This window comes from Sphaerodactylus townsendi, linkage group LG06 (assembly GCF_021028975.2).
Source record: "Sphaerodactylus townsendi isolate TG3544 linkage group LG06, MPM_Stown_v2.3, whole genome shotgun sequence".
NCBI lineage: Eukaryota > Metazoa > Chordata > Lepidosauria > Squamata > Sphaerodactylidae > Sphaerodactylus > Sphaerodactylus townsendi.
This window is the reverse complement of record NC_059430.1, coordinates 117,394,311-117,422,216: the sequence shown is the minus strand read 5'-3', so window position 1 is coordinate 117,422,216 and position 27,906 is coordinate 117,394,311. Positions and strand designations below refer to the sequence as shown.

Here is a 27,906-nt window from a genome sequence, read left to right as displayed (position 1 = left end):
GCAATTAAAACAAAAGCAGGAAGGAGGTAATTTATTTATTATTGTCACCTTATTACATTTACAGTTCATCTTTCTCATTGGGACCCAAGGTTGAGGAAATGCCCAATGAAAGAAAAAAGACTTCACTCATTGACAAAAGACAGTGATAGAACATTATCATCCTGGGGAAGAGATGGTGCTTCAAGTAGCAGATACAATCTTTCGACCCCATTGGAGCGGTTCCACAGCTTAATCCCATGTACCTGAACCTAATGGAGAACAAGATATCAGATTAGCTTTTTTCTTCTTCTTCTGCTGATGTGCTTATTTGAATCTAAGTGGAGATGTCCTGTATTTAGGAAATGTGTAGGCTGCATCTCCAGAGCTTTGCTTGTAGTGGTTCACAAAATAAAAGCAATACAACCGTAAAATAATAAGCATTAAAAATGTCAGTATTAAAGCTAGCATTTTTTTTTAAAAGCCCTTCTTGGGCCATAAACTCCAATACTGAGAAACTTAAAACATGAGACTGCCAACTTCCTAGCGGGGTCCCGAGATCTCCCAGAGTTACATTTGATCTCCAGACTACAAAGATCACTTTCCCTGATTAGCTGCTTGGAGGGTGGACTCTAAGGGATCCTATCCTACTGAGATCCCTTTCCAAACTCCATCCCCCCTCCCCACAGGCAGGCTGGACTCCCAAATCTCCAAGAATTTTTCAGCACAGATCTGGTAACCCTACTCCTTCTGGAGATTGGCTTGCCAGCCCGCCCCCCCACCCCCCATCCGCCCATCCCCAACAATGACACGTAATAGGCTGGAGGTCTGCAAGATTGTTGGGATTTGCAAGCATCTGTCACAATTCAGATATGAAGGGGTTAACTATGTGCATGCCAATTAGTTACTGAGGTCAGAGTTTTATGACCAGCTCATTGATTAAGCTATTGGTTAGCTAACCCCGGCATTGCTTATGTGACACAAGTCACGGAGGTCAGAGGTTATAAAGTTAACTACGGTATGTTTCTCTCTCTCTCTCTCTCTCTCTCTCTCTCTCTCTCTCTCTCTCTCTCTCTCTCTCTCTCTCTCTCTCTCACACACACACACACACACACACACACACACACACACACACACACACACACACACACGAGATTTTTTTCTTTGTTGAGATTCATCACAAGAGATGAATCTATGCCTTGCCATGTAGGCACCATGTAGGCTCACATGGTCCTAAGCAATGTAACCGTTAGTGCTAGAATAGAAAGTTGTTCTTTTTTTTAAATTCCATGTAGACCCTTTCCCTTATTAGTAAGTTAACTCTTTTATATAATTACAGCAACTGTCTCATGGTCTCTTATTCCGCACTCTGCTAATTATCAAGCTTAAACAACCCAACAAAGATCCACGGAGATTTGAAAAGGGAGGCCAGGGGGCATAGCGGGGTAAACTGCCATAGATTCTTTTTGGAAAGACTTGAAGTGACCACCATCATTCCCACCCCGTTTTCCTTACAGGCTAGAGTACAGTATGCATTCCAGCTGCAAATCTAAGCTGTGCCCCATTGTCTAGCAAGAGCCCCAGTACTCCCCTAAAGTGGACTCCTTTGGCAAGTAAAGTTCACGAGTGTTTCAGTATTGCACTGAACAGCCGGCAAATCCTAATGAAAAAGCCCCATCAGCAAAGTCTAGTTTTATCTTACCTGTTACACGGATGCTCAAGATTCCCCTACTGGAACCTTCTTGATTGTTGGCCCAGCACTCATATTCCCCTGAGTCATCCTGCCTTAGATTAGGAAGATGAAGTTCATCATTTGATGTTGGCTGATGAATGTGTGAGGAGTGCTGTTTGGCTTGTAATTTGCCCCAAGTCTGAGTGCTCTTGGGATTGGCGTCTGCCTCACAACGTACCACAAGAGAGTCGCCTGCTCGTGCGATAACCTCAGAGACATTTTGACGGTCCTCCTTATCTACAGAAAAAGATTGTGGTAGTTTGGTAAGTCCCCACAGGTTTCTCCCTTACCCAGAAAAACGGCAAACATGCAAACTTCCTCAGGAGTTTAAAAAAAAACAGAGAGAGAATTCATAAGAACATAAGAACAAGTCTGCTGGATCAGACCAGAGTCCATCTAGTCCAGCACTCTGCTACTCTCAGTGGCCCAACAGATGGGAGCTCACATGCAGGATGTGAAAGCAATGGCCTTCTGTTGCTGTTGCTCCCGATCACCTGGTCTGCTAAGGCATTTGCAATCTTAGATCAAGGAGGATCAACATTGGTAGCCAAACATCTTCTCCTCCATAAATCTGTCCAAGCCCCTTTTAAAGCTATCCAGGTTAGCGGCCATCACCACCTCCTGTGGCAACATATTCCAAACACCAATCATGCGTTGCGTGAAGAAATGTTTCCTTTTATTAGTCCGAATTCTTCCCCCCAGCATTTTCAATGTATGCCCCCTGGTTTTAGTATTGTGAGAAAGAGAGAAAAATTTCTCTCTGCCAACATTTTCTACCCATGCATAATTTTATAGACTTCAATCATATCCCCCCTCAGACGTCTCCTCTCCAAACTAAAGAGTCCCAAACGCTGCAGCCTCTCCTCATAAGGAAGGTGCTCCAATCCCTCAATCATCCTCGTTGCCCTTCTCTGCACTTTTTCTATCTCTTCGATATCCTTTGAGATGTGGCGAGAACTGAACACAGTATTGCAAGTGCGGTCGCACCACTGCTTTATATAAGGGCATGACAATCTTTGCAGTTTTATTATCAACTCCTTTCCTAATTACCCCCAGCATAGAGTTTTCCTTTTTCACAGCTGCCATGCACTGAGTTGACATTCCCATGGAACTATCAACTAAGATGCCCAAATCCCTTTCCTGGTCTGTGACTGATAGCACTGACCCCTGTAGCGTGTACGTGAAGTTTGGATTCTTTGCTCCTATGTGCACCACTTTACATTTTGCTACATTGAATTCAATTTGGCTCTACTATTCAACTTGGCTCTACCAGGAAGGTGAGCTCCCAAAGGCACCTGGTGGGCCACTGCGAGTAGCAGAGAGTTGGACTAGATGGACTTTGGTCTGATCCAGCTGGCTTGTTCTTATGTTCTTATGTTCTTAAGGTTCCAAAGAAGGGAGACAAACAAGTGTGACAATAAGACCACAATATGAAATTGGTTGCTAATATCCCCATTTTACAGGTGGGAAGCCCAGGCTGAGAGAGAATGACTTCATCGAGGGCAGAGACATCACGGAGGTAGGAACTGAATGCAGTTCCAGACCTTAGCCATCCTTTCAGACCTAAGACCTTCATCCAGACCTTAGCCTTCCTTTCAGAAACAACCCCTCACTGCCTCACTCCCCACTCAAGGTTTTAAAAGAAATGTGTATTGCAGTTTGTCTTATGGGTTGTGGATTAATTAGCTATTGTGAACGTAATCGGGTCATTGTGTGTCTGCTTAAATCCTTAGAAACTTACGTCCATCACCACGGTGAACAAGATGCATGTTGAACTGTAGCATCCTGGGGGGATCTGTAACACAAAGAGAAGCGCTACGGGTAATAGGGTTGCCAACTCTGAGTTGGGAAAGTCCTGGCAATGTAAAGGTGGAGCTGAGGGAGGGTGGGATTTGGGGAGAGTCCTCCTTGGAGGCTAGCAACTTTCCTTGGGAACCCCTCTGGCGAGGGTGCAGCACTGGGGAGGAGAGAGTCTAATATCCCAGGATATCCCCATGCCTGCAAACACGACAGGCCTGAGGCATTTGACCCGTTCTTCCAGCCAAACTTTTATTCACCGTTTTCCTTACACAGCCCTCCCCACCTCTCTTCTGCCTCGGTTGTGGCTTAAGAACATAAGAACATAAGAACTAGCCTGCTGGATCAGACCAGAGTCCATCTAGTCCAGCACTCTGCTACTCGCAGTGGCCCACCAGGTGCCTTTGGGAGCTCACGTGCAGGATGTGAAAGCAATGGCCTTCTGCTGCTGCTGCTCCTGAGCACCTGGTCTGCTAAGGCATTTGCAATCTGAGATGCTCGGTGGCAGAGCATCGACTTTGCATCCAGGGCACAAAGGCAGTCCCTGCCACTTTATTTATTTATTTATTTATCATTGGGTTTTATGTACCATTCTACCCCCCAAAGGGCTCTGGGCAGTGCTTCTGCTTACAGGATGTGCGGCACTTCTGCTTACAGTATGGTGACCAGACGTCCCGCTTTTGGCGGGACAGTCCCGCCTTAAAACAATTTGTCCCGCATCCCGCAGGTTTTTTGAGCCGTCCCGATTTTTGGAAGGCTACCGCAAGAGCGCACTGCCTTCTGGGGTGCTCCCCGGTTTCCCGCCCTGTGACAGGGCGGGAAACGGGAGCGCCCCAGAAGGCAGTGTGCTCCTGTGGCTGTGCGCGCGCACGCGGCCGCCCACCCGCCCGCCCGCCCGCCCGGGTCCCGGTTTACAAAGGTGACAATCTGGTTACCTTAGCTTACAGGATGTGCGGCAGCAGACACATGCTGGGAATGTCCTTTCTCTACCTGAGACTCTGGAAGGCCACTGCCAATCAGCACGGGGGATGATGACCTAGGCCTCTTCTTCACATAAAGAACAATGCACTTTCAATCCACTTTCACAATTGCTTGCAAGTGGATTTTGCTATTCGGCACAGTAAAACCCGGCTGCAAAGTGCATTGGAAGTGGTTTGAAAGTGCATTATTCTGCCTGTGCGGAAGGGGCCCTAGATGGAGCAATGGTCCAACTTGGCAGTTCCAGGAAGTTGCCAGAAAGCCGCAACAAAACACCAGCTAGTTTGTGCCTCGCACAGCCCATTCCTTTGTGGAGTAAGACTAAAATGTCCCTTCTGTTTAATTTGGCCGGGGAAAAGGTGCTTCAGCTATCAAATCGTTGGGAAGTATCACGATTCATCTGAATTTGCTGGAGCAGCCCAGCCCCAGCCCACTCTCTGCTTAGCTCTGGTGGAATCAGATTTTCAGTTCAGCATTGGTAAAAATGAACACCCAAAGATATGGGGGTTAAGATCTGATGAGCTGCTTACAATGGACGTCGAGCATGACCGTCTTCTCAGCGGTCCTGTAGGTGAACCCTTCTCCATAAGTGAATCTGCAGGTGACATTTTGCTGATGGTTTGCCGCTTTAGGTATGAAATCCATCCGACCCTCAACATAGTTATGCTTCACACTGCTGGAGATCTCCAGACTTGAGAAGTTAAATGGGCGCAACCAATTAATTTTGGGAATCTCTCTGTAATTACATATTTGGGTTTTGCAGAAGATGGTTTCGCGTTGTCCTGCTCTCACTGGTCCCGGAACAGTTATGTTGATTTCCCTCTCTGGAAAGAGAAGAGAGCATATGTTTACCCTACCAAGCCCAGTATTCCCTTTCCACCTTTGTCAGATGAACTGTAGTCACAATTCCTTCCACCACACCTCTAAACAAGATAATGGATCCATCACCATGCTCCATTAGGGACTGCCTTTGAATGACAGATAGACCAGGGGCTTCCTGGATTGTCCAGTTAAGCACAGATTCCTATTTTGCCAAGAATGGGATCCTCCATCCTTGCCCCAACTGCCAGCCTTAAAATTGTATTTTTATTTATTTCAGTTTGTTGTATTTGAACCCCACCCATCCCTGACCACAGCTGGGCTCAGAGTGGCTTCCAACAGAGAAAAATAACTCATTTAAATAAATCCACAATTAAGATTAAAATGCTAACATTTCAGGATGGTGCAAACTGTAACACTCACCCTGCAAATATAATACCCAGTCTTCCAAAATCTGTATTCTGGGAGTAAAAAGGACCGCGGGCCAGATACACATTAAAAACACAGAGGGATAACCAGGAGTAAAACCAGTATGTTAGTTGGTACTGGGTTTCCATTTTCAGGGGTCAGTAGCTGGACTATAGTTGGAGGCCAGCAAGATAGTATAGGGACAGCGGGTGGCCTCAACCAAAGGCACAGTAGAACATCTCTGTCTTACAGGCTCTGAAGAATTGACTAAGATCCTGTAGGGCCCTGGTGTCATCCAACAGAGAGTTCCACCAGGTGGAGCCAGGGCCAAGAAAATCCTGGCTCTGGTTGAGGCTACCCTAACATCCTAGGGGCCAGGAACCACCAACAGACTCCAATCAGAGGACCATAATATCCTCTGTGGGCAATATGAGGAGATGCGGTTCCGAGGGTATGAAGTCCCAGGCTGCTCAGAGACTGCCCAGTTCCTCTCTAAGGCCCCTTCCGCACACGCAAAATAATGCGTTTTCAAACCACTTTCACAACTGTTTGCAAGTGGATTTTGCCATTCCACACAGCTTCAAAGAGCACTGAAGGCAGTTTGAAAGTGCATTATTCTGCTTGTACGGAATGAGCCTAGGGCGGATTCCACATGGGCCCAAAACAGCCGTATGAAAATAGTGTGAAAACAGTGTAAACCATTTTACACCGTTTTCACGCTGCTGTTTTTGGCCCATGCGGAATCCTCCTAAAAGACCATTTGGAAAGCAAATCTGCCAAACAATGAGGAAATTATATCAGTTGGGGACTTCAACCAAGAGGCCGGTTCTCTCCTTTCAGGCACTCACCTGTCACAATGACGGATGACTGTTCTGCTTTTTCAGAGTAACTGTATTTTTGGTGACCTTTTTCCATCCTGAAGTGATAAGCACCCTCGTCGGCTTTCGCAGCGTAATGGATGGTGAGGGTGCAGTCTCCTCGGTTCAGTTTTGGCCTCGACACTTCGAAACGATTCCGAAACTTAGTATCAATATGTTTTTCCTCCTTTGGATCGTTAGTGGCCACTAAACGTGCCCTCCCTCCTTGCTTGCCTTCCACATACCAATAACCATACAATTCAGCCTGTGTGTCATCATGTGATGTAGGATAACTGAATGTGCATGGGATGTCCACGCAGAGCCCGTCTTGTACAGTCACTTGAGAAGGCACCGTCAGGTCGTACCCTTCAGCGCGGCACTCAATGCCTGCAGTGAGAAGACAAAGAAACTTAGTCACTCAAATAGTAAACACCGTTTTCCACCCCAGTCCTGAAAGATAGGGGATAGATAGAACCTTTCAGACAGGACTGTGTTGCTGGGGCCCCTTCCGCGCATGCAGAATAACGCACTTTCAATCCACTTTCACAATTGTTTGCAAGCGGAGTTGGCTATTTCGCACAGTGAAATCCAGCTGCAGTGAATTTAAAGCAGAGGTGGGATCCAGCAGGTTCTTACCAGTTCCCGAGAGTGGGTTACTAATTATTTGTGTGTGCCGAGAGGGGGTTACTAATTGGGTCCACTTTTCCGTCTCCACGCCCTCGCCTCCCCGAGAGGCCTACTGCCTTTGAACGTGAAGGTTCCATATAGCAATTGCGACTAATGATGTAACTCCCTGAACTGGGTTAATCCCTTTCAGGTACTGCAATTCATTGATTCTCAGCCTTTCGTACCTTTTATCTCACCAGTCTCTATCAAAGAACCTGTGTGTTTCACCATTGCTGTGTTCAGATTTGTGAGTTGGGGCATTTTCTATAATGTGATGATGATTTAGAAATGACCTGGTGCAAAAAAATTTTTTGGGGTCGTGGGGGGGGGGTGGCTGCCCATGGGGGGGCATCCAACTCAGGTTTTGCCCAGGGCTCAGGTTTGCCTAGGTACGCCTCTGCCCCCTTTGCTGAGGGGGGGCTGGTGAGGGAACCTGTTACTAAAATTTTTGGATCCCAGCACTGATTTAAAGTGGATTTAAAGTGCATTATTCTGCATGTGCGGAAGGGGCCTGGGTATCACAGTTCTCGAGCCAGCCTCCTTACCCTCCCAAAGCAGGAGCGCTGAAATGACTGCAGGAAGCACAACTTGGAGGAGACGACACCCCATCTTGGCTTCTCTCCTTCCTGGAATTTCAGTCCCTTTCCAACTTGGCTGGTAGCTGTAAGAGCCTACAAAACAGCACAGTGTGAAAAAGAAAACAAGGATATGGAGGACCCCCCCCCCCCTTCAGTTATTCTCCCTTTGCAGAACTGCCCTCAGGAGCAAATGCTGAGTCAGACGGCTGATATCCGAGAGGAGAAATTAAAGCAAATTAACCAACAGCTGAATGCATTGTCAAAGGCTTTGCCCCTTCCGCACATGCAAAATAATGCATTTTCAAACCACTTTCACAACTGTTTGCAAGTGGATTTTGCCATTCCACACAGCTTCAAAGAGCACTGAAAGCAGTTTGAAAGTGCATTATTCTGCATGTGCGGAATGAGCCATGGTTGGAATCAGCTGGCTCTTGTGGGTTTTCTGGGCTGTGTGGCCGTGGACTGGTAGTTTTTGCTCCTAGCATTTCACCTGCATCTATGACTGGCATCTTTAGAGGCGAGCCACAGTAAGATGCATGCCAGCCACAGATGCGGTCAAAATGTTAGGAGCAAAAACAACCAGACCATGGCCACACTGCCTGGAAAGCCCAAAACAGTCACCAACAGTTCTGTACATGGTAATCCCACAGTTCTTAACATAGTGATCCCAAAGCTGGACAAAGGGATGCTGGGGCGGCAGGGGGGGGGTGTTCTTTAAACTTTCCATAGTGCCCCCAAATCAGTGGTACTTCAATGGCTAGATCATGCTGAACAATAAGAGAAATAATCTTACCTTTGGCAAGAGTGTTTCTTCAATCTGCCCTTTTCTCTGTCTATTCCCATTCCTGTAAATATATACATCAGAAAAGGAGAAGTGGTGACTCCGGATTGCCAGTTTAGCCATCAGTCATCAGAAAATTGCAACACTGATTTAACTGGGAAGAGGGAAACACCAGGGTTGCTTTGATAAGGGATTTGGGGCGTGGGTCTTTGTGCAAGAGAGATTCAGGACTCTGAAGCAAACAAATTTGTACACATGCCTTGTACCCAACTGTCAATAGCAGCTTTTGTCTGGATCTGTCAATTAATTTAAATGTGTTTAACTCTGAATTGGGTGGTAGCCAACAAGGAGTTTTAGGATGGAATTGTGAAGAGTTTGGGGCCACCACTAAAACAGTGTTCACATTTCTTCCATATCTTCCTTCAAAGCAGCAAGTCAACCCAAGCTTTCCTCGTCCATATTTGGCATAACATTTAGGGTTGCTAGGCAGGGCATGGCCCCCAATGGGGCAACTTTACTATTGGCATTGGCCCTAGCCCGCGATATAATGGGCTCCCCTTCAAGAAGAAGAAGAAGAGTTTGGATTTATCTCCTGCAGGAGACTCAAAAGGGGCTTACAATCTCCTTGCCCTTCCCCCCTCACAACAAACACCCTGTGAGGTAGGTGGGGCTGAGAGAGCTCCGAGAAGCTGTGACTAGCCCAAGGTCACCCAGCTGGCGTGTGTGGGAGTGCACAGGCTAATCTGAATTCCCCAGATAAGCCTCCACAGCTCAAGCGGCAAAGCGGGGAATCAAACCCGGTTCCTCCAGATTAGATACACGAGCTCTTAACCTCCTACGCCACTGCTGCTCCTGCTTCAAGACACTATCACTCTCTATGCGCCTGGGTGTGATGTCAGCACATCCCCAGGGGATGCTGTGGACACTCAGAAGAAGGTGGTTTTGGATGTGGACCCCACCTTTCTCTCCTGTAAGGAGTCTTAAAGCAGCTTACAAACTCCTTCCCTTCCTCTCCCCACAACAGTCACCTTGTGAGGTAGACGAGGCTGAGAGAGTTCTGAGAGAACTGTCACCCAGTGGGCTTCATGTGTAGGAGTGGGGAAACAGATCCAGTTTGCCAGATAAGAGTCTGCTGCTCATGTGGAGGAGTGGGTGTCAAACCCGGTTCTCCAGATTAGAGTCCCCTGCCACTACACCATGCAGGACAAAATTTTATGGATAAACTGTGGAGTTTTACCCAAGAGCCAGAGCATCCTTGGTGTCCTCCAGTAATTCACCGACATCACTTCCAGGTGCATTGAACAGCTTTCAATTGCCATTCTCGGTTTTTGGAGACAGCAGGACCTCAGGCAAGGTGCTTTCTACTTAACCTTCTCCAGCCAGTTAATGTAAAAGGGTTAAGAACATAAGAACATTAGAAAGAGCCTGCTGGATCAGACCAGAGTCCATCTAGTCCAGCACTCTGCTACTTGCAGTGGCCCACCAGGTGCCTTTGGGAGCTCGCATGCAGGAGGTGAAAGCAATGGCCTTCTGCTGCTGCTGCTCCCATTTTGCCCATAATCCCTTATTTCCCCAATTATAATAGGACTTCATCATATTGACATGAAAGATCTTATTCTGATCTGCATCAGGATTAATATTGATCAAATAGTTAACATTGGAAATGTCAGCCACTACATTGAAAGGACCCTCCCAAGAAACTTATTCATTTTCTTCTGGCTCACAGCGCTAAAACTGGATCTACTGGTTTGAGGATGAGATGTCTGGCTCCTGGAGTCATACCATTTCTTCTCTGTCAGCTGGGTCTACGAATTTCGGATGCAGTTTCTTTTAAGCTCTTGTAGATTTTGCTGAGGGTCTTGTAGGTAGTTGGCAACATCTTGTCTGACAATCTGTTTTTGACCAGGCTTCTCTTAAAATGACCAACAGTCCTCCAGTTCTATTGAGACCTAAATGTCCAGTCAAAGGTATTCTATGCACCAGTTGCAAAACTTGCATGCTGTATTTGCACGGGACTACAACCGGAGTTCTTTTTCCCCAGATGGCAAGACACCTCTTTCGCCTTGCGATTCTATACAGTTTATTGCCTATAATCTGGTAAATGCATGGATTCCCTCGGTGCACTCCCCCCCCCTCCACTGGCCAGCTAAGCCACAGCGAATCACCTGCTACTACCAAGGAAATGTCAGTCCTAATAAAATTTGAGCTTTTGGGGGCATACCCAGTGATGGGATCCAAAAATTTTAGTAACAGGTTCCCATGGTGGTGGGATTCAAACTGTGGCGTAGTGCCAATGGGGCTGGGCAGGGCATGACGGGGGCATGGCCGGGCATTCTGGGGGCAGGGAATTCCTGGGCGGGGCTGTGGCAAGGACGCAGCCGCTGCGCCGGTCCTTGGGCGGGAAACAAATGCATGCAGGCGCAGGCTGCCACGCACGCTGGTGCACCTCCTGCTAGACTGCTTCAAATTCTGCGCGCTACTGCTGAGAGGAGGGGCGTAACTAAGGCAAAAATCACATGGCAAAATCACCAATTAGTAACCCCCTCTCAGCACACACAAATAATTAGTAACCTACTCTTGGGAACATGTGAGAACCTGCTGGATCCCACCTCTGGGCATACCCATTTAGAAACAACAGTATCCATTATAGGAGAACACTTGGCTTGGACCTTCACAACATTTTGCGATTACAGCCATTTTGTACTTGGTCCCACCTCCCATGGCAACCATTTTGAGGTAGCGCCCAGCACCTCCCTTCTCTTCACATTTAAAAAAAAAAAAAAACACAAACAGGCTCAGCAAGGTTGGGGGTCTTCTGATTTAAATGGGGAAACAAACAACTAGACCTCCTAAGATCTTCTGAGGGTAAATCAACAACAACTCTCATGCCTCCATCTAAAGTTTTCTTAAGTGGGTAGGACTTTTTGCTGTTTTGTGATGGAAATTTCTCAATCTTCTCTGGAATATTTCAAAATAGCTCTTTTGGGGCCCATTGCTTTTTCAGTCAGATAGGCTGCTATTGAGTAAGGGTCTTGCCTCATACTTTCAAACTAGAGGGACCAACCTCCAGTTGGGGCCTGGGGATTCGCTGGAATTACAACTCATTCCCAGACTGCATGGCATGGCATGGCAGGGGTTGGAGTTGATGGCCCTTGTGGTCTCTTCCAACTCTATGATTCTAAAGAAATCAGTTCCCCTGAAGAAAATGGTGGCTTTAGAGGGCAAACTCTTTGTAGAGTTGCCAGGTTTCCTCCTGGCCACCAGCATGGGATGGGGGAGATAGGTTTGGGAAGCTCCCGGAGGTTTGAGGATTGTAGCTCGGCAAGGTACCTTTGGCACTCCAGATGTTATGGACTACAATTCCCATCAGCCTCTGCCTCAGGGGCTGATGGGAATTGTAGTCCATAACATCTGGAGTGCCAAAGGTTCGCCACCACTGGGCTATAACATCCAAAAATACATACAGTTAAAACATTCAGATTAAAATAATAAACTTATCTTTAGGTTAAAATATAAATGATGTATATTCACTATAGCCGAATTAAAGTGCCCCAAGCAGGGGCTGATGGGAATTGTAGTCCATGAACATTGGAGCGCCATAGGTTAGCCACCCTGCCCTATTTCATGCATAGGGGCAGCCTACTGGAGAAAGGGGGAATTAATTTTTTCTTTATGATGCCTGTATGTTTCCCACTATGGGACAAATAACTATCCCATGATGGACGGTTCACACTGTGAAAAGATCGTAGGGGAGAAATAGTTATTGCCAGTCCTGCTGCTTCAGAACACAAACACACAAACTTCGATACGTATGACTAATTTACTAAGTGAATTGAAAAGTGAAAATAAATGCACTACTGTCTAAAACAGCTACGAACATACGTAAATACAAGAAGTTACAAAAATACAAACCACTAACAATATACATGTACAGAAAATACAATTGTATACATAGGAACAATTATGATCTATGAGTTCTTTTTGTTTTGCTGTTGAATGAAACAGGTTGAATTTAAAGATACAGTCCTTTACTGTCAGCATACATGAAGCACTTGGTGGTTACAATAGCTGTACACCTCCTTTGGGAGTGCAAAAATATCCAAAATAAGGCATTCTAAAACGCCATATGCGATAATGAGATGTTTTCGTGCGCTCTTTCTCAGTAGAATGCTGTGACCCTAATTGCTCCTATGTATACAATTGTGTGTTTGTGTTCTTAAACTGCAGGACTGGCGGTGTTTTTTGTTTATTGTTAATTGCTATTCAGTACGCTTAAGTCCTGTTTGTAATAAGAAATGGTTATCCCTTCTATATTAGTTTCTCCAGTCTCCTGAATTGGGGACTTATGCAGGTGCAAAATAAAGACTCTAAAATAGCAGGCAGGAGGAAGTCCATTCTCAAGTATCTCACCATGATAATCTGGTTTGGTTGCCAGAATATAATTTTTTAGCTAAATGGCTTGGTCCTTAAATCTTAGAGACAACCTCTCTCTCTCTCTCTCTCTCTCTCTCTCTCTCTCTCTCTCTCCCTCCCTCCCTCCCTCCCTCCCTCCCTCCCTCTCCCTTGTACTTTTACAACTGTTAGGATCAATGTTGATTCTGTGCCTCACATTCAAGCATCAGCAGTAGGAGAGAGTCACTTGATGGCTACCCTGCAGTGGAGAACTCCTTGGGAATCTACCTGAGCTGTATAGGCCCCTTCCGCACACGCAAAATAATGCGTTTTCAAACCACTTTCACAACTGTTTGAAAGTGGATTTTGCCATTCCGCACAGCTTCAAAGAGCACTGAAAGCAGTTTGAAAGTGCATTATTCTGCATGTGCGGAATGAGCCACAGTTTCTGGAAGAGACAGCCAGCAGGGCGTAGTGGTTAAGAGTGGCGGACTCTAGTCTAGAGAACTAGGTTTGATTCCCCATTCCTTTCCAGGAAGCACGCCTGCTGGATGACCTTGGGCCTGTCACAGATGTCTCAGAATTCTCTCAGCCCCACTTACCTCACCTGTTGTGAGGAGGGGAAGGGAATGTGATTGTAAGCCACTTTGAGACTCCTTAAGGTAGAGGAAAGAGGAATATAAAAACCCATACAATTTTCCTCTTTGGCCTGTATACCTGGCTCCTTTCTCTGTCTTCAGTGAGTAAGTAAGAAGACGCAGACTCCACGCTTGACTTGAAATGTGTTACAGTTGTTTATTGAAGCACGTTGCAAGTAAGTTATATATTTCAGTGACTTTTCCAATGCTCTTAGTTACACAATATGTGCATGTAATGGCATAATGAAGAACATGATAAAAGGAATAAGTCATAAGTGGCGGCATAAGCCAGTAGCATACTCAAGCACTTCTGGGTTTGGCCAGTAAACTCCCATCAGTAAAAGCATATAGAGCTTTATTGAGGAAAATTAAAAACAAACAGAATTAAAGCCTGGCATAGGCAGGATACACACAAGGAATCAAAACTATATTTCTATATATTTGGTGAAATCCTACAGAGCGTAGTTGTTCTTAACGCCTTTGGGTTTTGAGGCATAAGCGAAGTTCTCTCTGGCAGCAAAGTGGGGGTCAAGAAAGGAGCGATAATTGCTGTTACAATGATGAGTCTATTCAAAATGCTGGCCATAGTCTGGTGACCCCAATTGACCAATCCAGAGGTTGCTCTGAGCAAACCTTCTGCATTCGGAGTAAACTCTGTTCTCTCAACTGGAATGAGCAGTTTGCCCCTCCCGCCCAGAGTATTCCTTAGACAAAGTGACTCTTTCCAGTGAGTGTTGGCCTGGGAAATGACCTTGAAAGATAAAGAAAGATTGAACAAGAGCCTGCAACTGCTCTCTGCTTTACTGATTAGAGCTGGAAGATTCTCTTAAGATGGATATCTTTTTGGCCTGCCACCTTCAAAACAACTAGATAAGGGGTAGGGAACCTGCGGCTCTCCAGATGTTCAGGAACTACAATTCCCATCAGCCTCTGTCAGCATGGCCAATTGGCCATGCTGGTAGGGGCTGATGGGAATTGTAGTTCCTGAACATCTGGAGAGCCGCAGGTTCCCTACCCCTGGTATAGATCTAGTGTAGACAATGTCTAACTCTCTCCCATCAGGGCTATTTTGAACATTATTTGTTTTTTTAAAAAGGCTTCAACCTGAGAGACGCCTTAAGAACATAACAGGAACCCTGTCGGGTCAGGCCAGTGATCTAACTAGTCCATCTAACTACCGTGTCTTGTCTGACAAACTGGTCATTCATGCACGTGGTCTCCTTCACATTGAGCATACATTCCCTTTGGTTTTGATGCATGGTTACACACATGTTTTCCCCTCTTTGGAACTCTGAGTTCAGAGAATCCCAGCAGTTTCCAAAAGCTGTTAAACAGTGATTTTTCCTCTCCATTTGCAGGGAAAGCAAAGGAGATCAGTGGCGTACCACCAAAGGGGACAGGTGGGGTCAAATGATCCCGAATGCAATGGCGGGTGTGTGTGCAAAATTGCCCCCCACCCCTCCTCCCCTGCGCCGACCTGGCATAGTTGGCATGGGGAAGGCACTTAAAGATAGAGCCAGCCTGCTGCTGCGGTGCCCGTCTGAGCTGCCCCTCCCCCGAGCCCCACCCCTGAGCACTGGGGTGTTGGGGTGTTGCCCCCGGGCACCATTTCCCCCGGTACACCTCTGAAGGAGGTCAATGTGCATTGAGCTTTCTTCAGATTTTCTTGCTCCCTCCCACCTCCCCCTGCCCACACAACAGCTGTTTCTCCCTCTCTTTGGGCAACCATTTCAAAACAACCAGAGGGCTTTCTTTTTTAATTTTTATTTCAACACTGAGCCACAGGCCCTTGAAACTGACAGGCAATTTACATGGTCTCTCAAAGTAACACTAGACCAAAGACAGCGTACAGACACACTCAAAAAGCAGCAGGTGACTTCCCCAAATGGAGGTTGCACAGAAATGGCAGCCGGGAAAAATGGTGGATCAACTTGGCTAGGGACACTTTGCAGAGAAGTGGGAAAAACCCATTGTGAAGCAAACAACCACAGGGTAAGTAGTTAGTGCATAAATGGGTGCTGGCCGGTTGCTCTGGGGGGACTAATAACAGCATGGAGATCTTTTCCTGATGTTGCCTCCTGGCACTGGCCTTCAGCAGTTTGCTGCCTCTGTATGTGAAGGCTCTCTTCGGTCACCAAGTTTCTCTTCCATCACTATGTCCCCTGGCAGTGAATTCTACAATTTAATTGCTCACTGAGTACTTTCTTTTGTCTGTCCTGAATCTATTGCCCATAAACGTCACTGGGCACCCCCAAATATTATGGAACAGTGAGAAAAAGTCTCAATGCGTGACCTTCAGACCTCTGATTGGTGTGTCTGTCATGCATTGGAGCCAAGATTTTATCTCTGGGTTTTGCATGGGATTCTTTATTCATTCTTACTGTTTCAGAAATATTTCAACAACTAGAACGCAGATTGTTTGAGCAGGAATACCAATTCCTTATGAGCAAGGCACAGAGTTCCTGCTCTCCTTTACATTTTGGTATTATTCCTCAAAAAAATTGTATTGCTGTTTATTTGGATCAATTACTTGTTTATAATCGAATATGGGTTTTGACACGAACAAGACGCAACGCCTTTCCTTCTCCATTATTACAAGGTCAGTTTTCTAAAATCCCACGGCACAAACGGCGTTGCTTATTCTGTCCATCAGTAATTGATTCCCTTGAACACACCTTGCTTTTTTGTCTAGATACAATAACTTTAGACCTGATTTTGCTGCATTGCTCCCGGTTGGGTTTGAGACACTATCTGATAATGTTAAATTTATTAACATGCTAAATAGCACTGAAGTTGAGATATCTGAAGTTGTAGCTAAATGTCTTTTGAAAGTCTTGTGTGGCTAGGAACAATACCTAATGTTTTTGCTAAGCTCAACCTTGTGTCCTGTTTATTCCTTTCTTCTTTTGTAAATTTATTTATTTATTTGGGTGCTGTGTGGTTTCCGGGCTGTATGGCCGTGTTCAAGCAGCATTCTCTCCTGACATTTCGCCTGCATCTGTGCCTGTCATCTTCAGAGGATCAAGATCCTCTGAAGATGCCAGCCACAGATGCAGGAGAAACGTCAGGAGAGAATGCTGCTAGAACACGGCCATACAGCCCGGAAACCACACAGCACCCAAGTGATTCCGGCCGTGAAAGCCTTCGACTATTCATTCATTCATTCATTCATTCATTCATTCATTCATTCATTCATTCATTCATTCATTCATTCATTCATTCATTCATTCATTCATTCATTCATTCATTCATTCATTCAATCAATCAATCAATCAATCAATCAATCAATCAATCAATCAATCAAATTTATATACCGCCCTCCCCCGAAGCGCTCAGGGCGGTGTCCAACATTAGCCATAAAAACAATTAAAACAGTTTACAACCACCAAAATCCGATTAATAGCTTCAGCCCCCACCCCCACCCCTTACTTGTACCCACGGGAGGCCAGATCTTCATTATATGGCGAAAAGTCGATATTACCCCGGCTGGCCAAATGCCTGGCGGAACAGGTCCGTTTTACAGGCCCTGCGGAAACTCAGTAAGTCCCGCAGGGCTCTGATCTCACCCGGGAGCCTGTTCCACCAGGTAGGGATAATAATAAAGGTTACTGAACTGACTGAGAAAGAGTGCTCTCTATCCACTTTCACCCATGAATAATTTTCTAAGCCTCTATCACGCCCCGCTTCCTCAATCACCCCCTTTTTTCCTAAATGGAGAAGTCTCAGGCTCTCCAGCCATTGGTGATGAGAAAGATGCTCCAGTCCCTTTAAACATCTTGTGCGCTCTGTTCTGTAATAAGCGTAGCATAGATTTATACAGTAGCATTCCCTTATTGGTTGCCTTATTTTCAATCTGCCATCAAGTCGCATTTGACTGATGGCGACCCAGTAGAGTCTTCAAGCTAAGAGAAATTCAGAGGTGTTTTGCCACTGCCTGCCTCTGCGTAGCAACCCTGGTATTCTGTGGTGGTTTCCCATCCAAGTATTAACCAGGGCCAACCGGAGATCAAGCTAGCCCAGGCCATCCAGAGTAATGAAAAATGGAAGGTTTAGCAGCATCTCAGAGAACGGGTGACATCTTGTGGATAATGCTGAGAAGGACAGCTTCCCAGTGGTCCGAGGCAGAAATTGGTCCCTTTTGCACATGCAGAATAATGCACGTTCAATCCACTTTCAATGCATGTTGCAGCTGGATTTTACAGAGTGGAATAGCAAAATTCACTTGCAAACAATTGTGAACGTGGATTGAAAGTGCATTATTCTGCATGTGCGGAAGTGGCCAAAGTATCCTCCTCAAGTATCATGCAAAATATCTCTCCCAACAGCTGGTAGCCAGGCATGGTTGAAGGACACAATTCTCATTGAAAGTGCTGGGGGGAAGAATTAGGACTAATAAAAGGAAACACTTCTTCACGCAACGTGTGATTGGTGTTTGGAATATGCTGCCACAGGAGGTGGTGATGGCCACTAACATGGATAGCTTTAAAAAGGGCTTGGACAGATTTATGGAGGAGAAGTCGATCTATGGCTACCAATCTTGATCCTCCTTGATCTCAGATTGCAAATGCCTTAGCAGACCAGGTGCTCAGGAGCAGCAGCAGCAGGCCATTAGTTTCACATCCTGCATGTGAGCTCCCAAAGGCACCTGGTGGGCCGCTGCGAGCAGCAGAGTGCCGGACTGGATGGACTCTGGTCTGATCCAGCAGGCTAGTTCTTATGTTCCCCTGCCTCAACTATTATGCCTGTGCAAATACTGGTATAACAAATATATAGATTTCTTAAAAAACAAACAAACCTCGGTTCATTCTGGACTGAATGCTTCTCTCTTGTTCTACATGATATTGCCCTTTGAAAGAAAAAAAAAAGACAAACTCGAGGAAAGAAGGCAGCGCGAATTCATTCCATGAAGGATATGAATTCATCTGTCTGTCAAAATTTTATCCCGCCTTTCTCCAAAGCTGGATTCACAGTGCATCATGCGAACTCTATTTTGGTAGTAAGCCCCGCTGAATTGACCAAAGTAGGGCTTTGACAGACCTGCTTAGGGGGCCTGGTCAAGGCAGGCTACAGTGATAACAAAGCAATGCACAGGTAAAGATGCCCTGAAAACAAAGGTAATTTTTTTAAAAAGGTGGCTGCGCCAAAAACTTTCCGGAATAATTGCAACAAGCAACATTTGTGAGAAGGTGTTCTAATTATTTCAAGGAAGGCTGTTCTATTAAATAGCAGCTGCCACTGAAAAAGCCCTAGATCTGGTTGTGACTGTCCAAACTACCCTATAAAAAAGAACTAATAGGCGTCAGTCCAAGGCCTGTTGATAATGGGATAAACATCCAGCAGGTATCTGGATCCTAGGCCACATTTCTATCTTTCTCTTAATAGGCTTGGTATTTGCACCCGCACAACAACCCTTTGAGGTAGGTTGGGGCCCCTCCACAGTCACTGTGAGTGCTTTTGCTTTCATTGGTGGTCCCCATTAAGCTCAGCAACACCTTTTCCGCATCTCATCTTTTGCTTACTGACTCCGTGATTAAGAATCCGTCAGATTTACGAGGCCTGGCTGACACGTGCAACAAAATGACGTGGAGTGTATGATTTCTGGTCTTCGACCACAATGAAGCTGATGGATTGATGTGGAGTGTATGGGCTGCCGTCTCCTCACTCACATCTTTGGTTTATTGGTGTTGCCTAAGGCTGGCAGCCGCTCTCCACGATTTCACTTAGAGATCTTCATCATCAGTTACCTCATCCTTTAAACTGGGGCTGCCGGGAATCGAACCTGTGAAGGTCTGTCACTGAACCACAGCCCCCCACTAAAGAGAACCTACCTAGTGTGGAAATTCTGAATTTTTAATGTACCTGCCCCCACAGCTTTACAGAGATCTGAATTCTTAGCTCATATTTAGGCACAAATGTTTTGCTATCTCACCTTTTAACAGATGTCAATTAATTCAACTGTGCCCCTGCAACTCCAATCAAAACTACTTACCGGTATCTTATTTCAAGTTGTTTTTGCCTCCCTAATCATATTTTTATTTATTTTATTGAATTTTTTAGGCCACCATTCCTCTTGCAGGCTCGGGGGGGGGGGGGGGCTTGCGAGATACAAATTTCAAATGTATCCCGCGTGGGTGTGTGATCAGGGTGCAAATCATGACTAAACTACGGGAGAGGAAGGGAAGAAATAAGGGCACAGATACGGATGGAGGCAAGGAGTTCAGCTGTATTGGCAATTACTGTTGCTGTCCTCAATTATATGACTGGTGGAACAGCTCTGGCCCCTTCTGCACATGCAGAATAATGCACTTTCAATCCACTTTCACAATTGTTTGCAAGGGGATTTTGCTATTCGGCACATCTGCAAAGTGCATTGAAAATGGATTGAAAGTGCATTATTCTGCATGGGTGAAAGGGGCCTCTGTCTTACAGATCCTGTGGAATTTCAGCAAATTCTGCAGGGCCCCGGTCTCATTTGACAGAGCGTTTCACCAGGCAGGGGCCAGAGTTGAGAACAGTCTAGCCCTGGTCAGGAACAACTGGACACTTTTTGGGCCAGGGACCACCAATAAGTTGTTCTCCATAATGCATAACGCTCTTTCGAGGGTGTATTGGGAGAAGCAGTCGCGCAGATACAATGCCCCCTCACTACTTAGGGCTTTAAAGAAGTGGTTCTCAACCTTCCTAATGCCGCAACCCTTTAAGACAGTTCCTCATGTTGTGGTGACCCCCAACCCTAACATTTTATTCATTTTAGTTATGTTCTATTAAAGGGCTTGGACAGATTTATGGAGGAGAAGTCGATCTATGGCTACCAATCTTGATCCTCCTTGATCTCAGATTGCAAATGCCTTAGCAGACCAGGTGCTCAGGAGCAGCAGCAGCAGCAGAAGGCCATTGCTTTCATATCCCGCACGTGAGCTCCCAAAGGCACTTGGTGGGCCACTGCGAGTAGCAGAGTGCTGGACTAGATGGACTCTGGTCTGATCCAGCAGGCTAGTTCTTACAGATGGAGAACACTGATGCAGAGAGTCTTAGGCGACCCCTGTAAAAGGGTCGTTCGACCCCCAAAGGGGCCCCGACCCCCAGGTTGAGAACCACTGCTTTAAAGGTTAAACCCAAGACCTACAGAGTCTCATACCCACACCTAGTGAACTGTTTATTTATTTTAAGCTGGATCTTGTTTGCGTAGGCCTCTCTTTGCAACACCCTTTCCACTTTCTCTTGTCTATATAAAAAAGCCTGATGCATTTATACACCAGTGCTTCCGATGGAGTGAACCCTGATTCACAAAGGCTTATGCTGTAAGAAACGCTGTTAGTCTTTGGTCCCCTCTTCACAAGCCGATAAACACAGGTGCAGGTCAGTAAAAAAACATTTCACGGGGGAACTTTGCACAGTTCTTGCCCCTAAACTGAGTCAGCCCCATGTTATTTCCCCCAAACTGGTGTTTTTTTTAAAAGAATTGTGCTATTAGTGAGTCTTTTCAAAATTCCTGGGCTGTAGCCACGAGAGAGCAAATGGCCGGGCAGGAGGTGCTTTATTCGCCTCCATTTTCCTTTTTAACTTTTTTTTGTGGCTTACATTTGTGTAGCTACGCAGGTGCAGGGTCGTCGCACTGTGAGACATCAGCATGGGTTGTGGGAGTTCATTTGTGTGTGCCTGCATAGCTATGTATCGGTGGGAAGTCAATAAAAAAAAAGAGATGCGTCTCCCTTGAAGGCAAAACAGAAATCCGGATTGTTTCCATGGGCTCCGATTGCTGCCTGCACAGAGGCATGTGAACGTGACAACAGGAAAACAGGTTATTTTATCCCGACTGCCCAACATTTGCTGGGCAGAAGGGGCCTTTAAGGTGCTAGTGGATTTCTGTTTTATTCTACTGTAGCAAACTAGTAAGCCTACTTACCTGGAATGAACTGCATGTGCTGTCATTCTGCAGTCCTGTCCCCTCGTCCCCCATTTCATTTTAAAAAAATTATCCTTCCCAGGTCTGTGTCTGGAAAGTTGCTGGTTGACTTCTCTGGTTACCGGGGCGCCTTGAAGTGAATCATATCTCAGGCCTTCTCTTTTCTGCATAGCTCTGCTTTGCTTAGCATAAACCAAATGGGTTTTTTTTCTTCCACCAAATGCTGGAATATCGATCCAGGGTGCATGATGATCAGTCAGACCTGCGTGGTGCCAGAACGGCGTGCGCTCGTACAATAGCAATGACTGATAAGCGATGAGGCAAATCTCAACCTGTGTTTGCTCTTGAGTTTATTGGATTGTAAAGCAAACTTGGCTTCTGACTCACCTCCTTGGGGTAAACAAATGTGAGCGGCTACCAGAGATACAGACAGAATCCTTTAGCCACCTTTCCCCCCACAATCTCTGGGCCCAACAGCCCCTTACTCAGTTGCAAATAAAGATGGTTGTTTCACAGCCTGTGTGGGCTTGAGTGTTACTTGGTATTGATTGGCTAATCTGCTGTGACGTCACAGAGGCAGGCAGAAGCATTGCGTCTGTTCTAACTGTTATTGGTTTAGCTGCTCTGATGTCACAGAAGAGCAGAACAGCTTTGAGCTGGGCGACATGTGAAAAGACAGGAAGATGTGTAAGTGGAATTCTGTCTTCTGTGAGCAGCCTCTGTCAACACTGAATCAAACTATGTATTTTTATTTTTATTTATTTTTTATTCATTATTTATTTTTATTTATTTATTTTTTCAATTTATTATACCGCCCCATCCCCGTAGGGCTCATTACATTTATATCCTGCCACTCTCCCACAGGATTCAGAGTGGCTTCCAGATTAAAAGCACACAAAAATACAAAACTATAAATAATACAAAAATATATAGATTAAAACATTATAAACTTTAAAAACAGATTACAAAAGACAACAAGAAAAAACTACCTGGAGGCATAAAAACGAATGTGCGCGCCATAACCAGATGAGGACCAGAAATTAGTTTAGAAAAAGGGATGCCCGGCTAGCCTGGTGGAACAGCTCTGTTTTACAGACCCTGGAATAAACTCTGCAGGATCCGGATGTCAACAGGGAGAGAGTTCCACCAGGCTGGGGTCACGGCCGCAAGGGCCCTGGTCTGTGTCATTGCCAGCCGAACATCCCTGGCACCCAAGACCACCAGAAAATTCCCCTCTGCAGACCAGAGGGACCATTGAGGGTGATAAGGGTAGAGGCGATCCAAGACCGCTAATGGCCTTAAAGGTTAATATCAAGACTTTGAAGACGATCTGGTACTGACAGGCAGCCAGTGTAGATCTTTCAAGTCAGGTGTTATATGGTCCCGGCTGGAAGCTCTCAACCACTGCCGTTCCACAGCAAAATGGTGATGATATAACACGGGCAATACTGCAGCAAATTCAGGTATAATAGAAATTGTGGATTTTGAAAGCAAAGCATAATGGAGAGGTTTTGCTCTAGAATTCCACTTTCCAGTGATTTGCTTCGATCCTGTTTCTGCCATTTATAGGAAGGAAGGAAGCTACTTTTCACAAGCTGCGGTTGCTTGGATTTCTGATCCTACTGTGAAAAGCATGCTTTCCTTCACTGAGGCGGATTCACTCCATTAAAGTTCATCTCCCCCGCAACCCCTACATCCAAAGGACAGGCAAGTTTTGGGGGAAGGGAACTTCCTTGCTCCTGTCCATCACTAGCCCTTCTTGGGGACCATCTCACCAATTCTGCTTCCCATACCCAGAAGCCAACTACTATGAGATATCCTGTTGTTGTTGGGGTTTTTTGCTCTCCCTATATCCAGCTTAATGAAACGTTCTGTGAAACCCAAAAGTTTGCACGTTGTGTCATGCTATTTGGCTTGATCTTCATAAATGGAGTTTTTTCATGTCCCCTCCCCTTGGATCATAAGAAAGAGCCTGCTGGATCAGACCAGAGTCCATCTAGTCCAGCACTCTGCTACTCGCAGTGGCCCACCAGATACCTTTGGGATTTATTGGACTCTTCCTCTTCTTCCTACTTTCAGGAGTGGGAGAGAGACAGAGGGGGATAGGACGAAACCCAGGAGTCTGCGCTTGCTACCCTAACTCTCCTCCTCCTGGGACTGAACCTGGGAGAATCTTGGTTCTCCAATCCACTTCCAGCATGGTGTAGTGGTTAAGAGCAGGTGGACACTAATCTGGTGAACTGGACTGGTTTTCCCTGCTCTTCCATATGAAGCCTGCTGAGTGACCACCGGCTAGTCACCGTTCTCTCAGAACTCTCGCAGCCCCACCTACCTCACCAGGTGTCTGAGGAGAGGAAGGGAAAATGAATTTGTAAACCGCCTTGAGTGTAACAGGAGAGAAAGGTGGGATATAAATCCAAACTCTTCTTCTCCTCAAAGCAACCCCTCCAGACGCCTCTTCTCTTCCCTTTGAAGTGCCAACCCTGACGAAGAGCCCTCCAGGACTCAAACGCTGGCGCGCTTGTGTTCTCTTTACGCGGGCGGCAAAGCTGGACGGAACCCCCAGACGTCACGCTTCCCCTCCCGCGAATCCCAATCCCCCAACCCACATTCCCAAAGCCCCCGGCCTGCCGAAGATCCCTGCAGTACCCGCAAGCCTGCGCCGCCGGCTTCTCAAACAAAAGGCGACTCCATCCGACGCGCCAGGCTGGGTCGCCGTGTCCCTTTCCTCGCAGGCCGGTCGGGGGATCCCCTGGGAATCGGGGGTCCCGGCTGGGCGGCCAGCAGCCCCCTCCCTCGGCGTGCTCTGGCCCCTCCCCTCGAGCCGGGGGTGCGCGCAGCAAAAGGGGCGGGCGAGGGAAGCGGGGCCGGCCTCTCCTTCCTCTTCCTCCGCGCGGCAGCAGCAGCAGCAGGGCCGCCGGCCGGGACCCGCGCTCGCCTCTGCATCCCGGCCGGGCGGCCAGGGGGGGAGCCGCTATGTTCGAGTAAGAAGCGGGGGTGCCGGGGGCGTGGGGGGCCGGGGAGGTCCGGGGTTCAAGGAGGGGAGGGGGGGGGAAGCAACCGGGCTGCCCTCCCTCTTTGCCTCCGCGGTTGCATGCAAAAGAGCTGCCGTCCTTGGAGGTCGCTCGTCCGCCTCCGGGGCTGTGCATCTGGCGCTGGGCACCGGGGGAGGGACAAAGGATGCAGTGGGGGAGGGCTGCCTGCATGCATGTTTGTATGGGGATGGGAGGGGGCTTGCTTGCAAAAAGCACCGGCTGGAGGGGAACCTGCGTCCCCCGGTAGCCGGGGATGGTCTGGGAATGCGTGCCGGAGAGGGTATGCCTGCAAGCTCTTTAATGATGATAATAATAGTAATAATCTCCCCATGGGTTGCCCCTTGGCGTAGGGAAGGGGCTTGCGCGCTTCGATGACGTTGAGAGCTGTGTTGGAGGGTCTCCCAAGCCAGACAGGTCTCCACCGAGAAACCAGGCTAAGAGTGCCCACCGACCTAGACAATAGGGTGAAACATTTTTTTTAAATATTATTGTTATTATCCTTACTATTTCAAAATCGTGATGGATCCGGCAACAGAACCGGTTTCAAAGCTAGCCAGATCCCTGGATCCCCCCCCCCCCCGCCCCCATCATTGCTACAGGTGTGCCTGCCGTGACATCACCAGCTGACCGCCTTTGTTCTGCAGATGCAGAGGATGGCAATGTCAGGGTTGAAGATCCAGAGGCGCAGCTCTGCTGGGCCTGAAGGATTTGCCCCTGATTGGAGAGGCTACAGTCTCCTGTTGCTCCTTTTTCCACTGGGATGTTTTGGGAAAGGGGGGGGGGATTGGGTTGTTAGGGGGAGAACCGGTAGGCAGCAACCAGCGGGACAAATATGGGACTGAAGGACCCGTCTCCTAGACTCTGGCTGGATCTTTTTGAGGTTGTGTGGGTAGGCTGATGCACGTGCTGGCCCACACGTGGCTTTTCTCTTGTGATGAGGGAAGTAAACACGGCTGTGATCTGTTGGCAATACCCTTGCAGGGTTGTCGATTTGTGTGCTTTTTTTGCCAGAACCTTTTCATTTCGGGAGCGTAGTGGTAGAAAACTGCAGCATGCATTGGAGCAGTGAAAGGAAGGTGTGTGTGGAAAGGTGTGTGTTTTAATTTTTGTTCCCTTCTCTGATTGTAGAAAACAATACCAGATAGTTTTGAAAGAAGCCCAGGCAACTAAATACCTCCGTTAAGCATTCCAGTTGTATTTGGAAGCTTGGACTTAGAAGGGCCTGACTCCCAATACTGATTTTTGGGATGGGATATCCCTAAACTAGCAGGGTTGAGTCTCAGGAGTCAATCCACATGTTGACCATAGTGCATTACCTGCGAACAATGGATTCCTTGAGTAAGTGAGCCGGACTTCATTGTCAAGAAATCTGAAACCAATCTTCATCCTTCTAATGCAGCGGTTCTCAACCTGTGGGTCACGACCCCTTTGGGGGTCGAACGACCCTTTCACAGGGGTCGCCTAAGGCTCTCTGCATCAGTGTTACTATTAGCTTTAAAAAGGGCTTGGACAGATTTATGGAGAAGTCAATCTATGGCTACCAATCTTGATCCTCCTTGATCTGAGATTGCAAATGCCTTAGCAGACCATGTGCTCAGGAGCAGCAGCAGCAGCAGAAGGCCATTGCTTTCACATCCTGCATGTGAGCTCCCAAAGGCACCTGGTGGGCCACTGCGAGTAGCAGAATGCTGGACTAGATGGACTCTGGTCTGATCCAGCAGGCTAGTTCTTATGTTCTTAGTGTTCTCCATCTGTAAAATGGATAAATGTTCGGGTTGGGGGGTCACCACAACATGAGGAACTGTCTTAAAGGATCGCAACATTAGGAGGGTTGAGAACCACTGTTCTAATGCATAGGAAAAACCCTTTTCTGATTCTATTGATTGACTGTTATGTCCCGGATGTGAAGGAAAGCCCCGTGCGTTGCAGGTTAATTTCCCGCATTTCATTCCTTCTGAAAGTGACATGTGTCTGAAAATTTAAAGGGAATTTCAGTGAAGGAACCGTAAGCAGTCATGTTACAGAAAAAAACCTTTTTGTTTCTCCTAAGGTAGTATAAAGCTACTCTTGAGTTCCACCAACAGAAACTTGTATGGGATGATCTGAGAGTCCTAGGTTTGAATCCCCATTCTGCGTGACACCTTAGCTTGGCCTACCTCACAGGGTTGTTGTGATGGTAAAACAGAGGAGAGGAAAACAACATATGCCGCTGTGGGTCCCCAGTGGGGAGAATCACGAGATAGGATGATAATTAATTAATTATTTCCTGCTTCTAGTTGTCCCTTCTCCTAGTGTCCTGGGGGCAACCCCTCCTAAATTTTGTCAGGGTTTTTTTTAAGGGGGGGGGGCTTCCTGGTCCACAACGATGTGCATCACAGGTGCGTTATTTGGTGCAGATGCCTTGCAGACTGCAAGCCACGTGGGCCCTAAATTGCTTCCGCCGTGAGAACGTTCAAATAACCCAACTGTACGTGTGGGAGGCGATCACATGGATCTGTCACGGAGAACAAACACCGCCTTCTGGCACCGTGCAGATCCTGTGGGCAAGAGTCAGGTGACTGCCCCCTAGCCCACACAGTTGAGTCACTTCCAGTTGCCTGGTGGCTGCTGGCAGATCTGTGGCGGGGAGGACATGAGAGGCGCCTCGGAGCAAAACCAACCCGAGATGTTTGCCTGTTCCTGGCGGCTGCAATGCACTGTTTGGAAGATGAGCCCTGGGATGCCTTCACTATTGCAGTGACCGGTGCATGCTCTGACAGCTGTGCCCTGTTGCATGTTGGGACTCTGGGATGCGTCTCCTGGGTTCAGCCCAGCTTCCGCGGCGCCGTTTAAAATACAGCTATTCCAAAATTATCATCTGGGTTGCTTGTAATTGTTGGCCTTATCCCGGAATGCAGCAGTGTATTTAGGAAACCGTTTGGCGGAGCTATGAGGAAACGCTCGGGGTATCCAACTGTCGCTGTGTGTGCCATATGGAACTAAACTGTGAAACTGGATCACAGGAAAGCACACCCTTTTTTCCTCTAGAATCCAGATAGCATCCTCTCCATCTGGTTGACGAATGTGGTTGACGCCATTGTATCAGCCCCTGGTTCGAAATTCCCAGCCTCCCACCTGCGGGACCAAACGTCACCCCCGTCTCTTTGCTGACCCTTTTTTTCCTACCAGCTTGTGATTTTCCGTTCCTGCGGCAGCCCCTCCATCTGCGGGATCTCTGACCTTTTCCTGCTTGTGGGAACCGAGGTCCATGTGGAGAGAGAACGTTCCATGGACCAGGCAGGGGGGAACTGGGTTGCTGAATGCCGCGGCAACATCGTCCCCAGGGAGAGAGCAGCTTTTATGA

The 27,906-nt window shown here is 47.1% G+C and overlaps 1 protein-coding gene across 1 annotated transcript; it reads right to left on the bottom strand.

The window, feature by feature from the left end:
• Window positions 1–21: 21 nt before the first annotated feature.
• On the bottom strand, window positions 22–25,921 carry LOC125435455 (sialic acid-binding Ig-like lectin 13). The gene is made up of 9 exons (XM_048501655.1): window positions 25,880–25,921; window positions 24,627–24,821; window positions 24,178–24,502; window positions 7,779–7,904; window positions 6,559–6,954; window positions 5,014–5,307; window positions 3,450–3,503; window positions 1,679–1,945; window positions 22–248 (listed from the first exon to the last, which is right to left on the bottom strand). Exons 1-9 carry the CDS (start codon window positions 25,919–25,921, stop codon window positions 229–231), a joined length of 1,719 nt encoding a protein of 572 aa, XP_048357612.1. The 3' UTR covers window positions 22–228.
• Window positions 25,922–27,906: the final 1,985 nt, after the last annotated feature.

Excerpts from the sequence above, each read along its gene's own strand:
- LOC125435455 (XM_048501655.1), bottom strand. The coding sequence starts at position 25,921 with ATGAAGTCCGGCTCACTTACTCAAGGAATCCATTGTTCGCAG. Across the intron at positions 1,946-3,449 it reads TGTTCACCGTGGTGATGGAC|ATAAGGAGGACCGTCAAAAT; the intron begins GTAAGTTTCTAA and ends CTTTTTCTGTAG. Across the intron at positions 249-1,678 it reads CTTGAGCATCCGTGTAACAG|GTTCAGGTACATGGGATTAA; the intron begins GTAAGATAAAAC and ends GTTCTCCATTAG.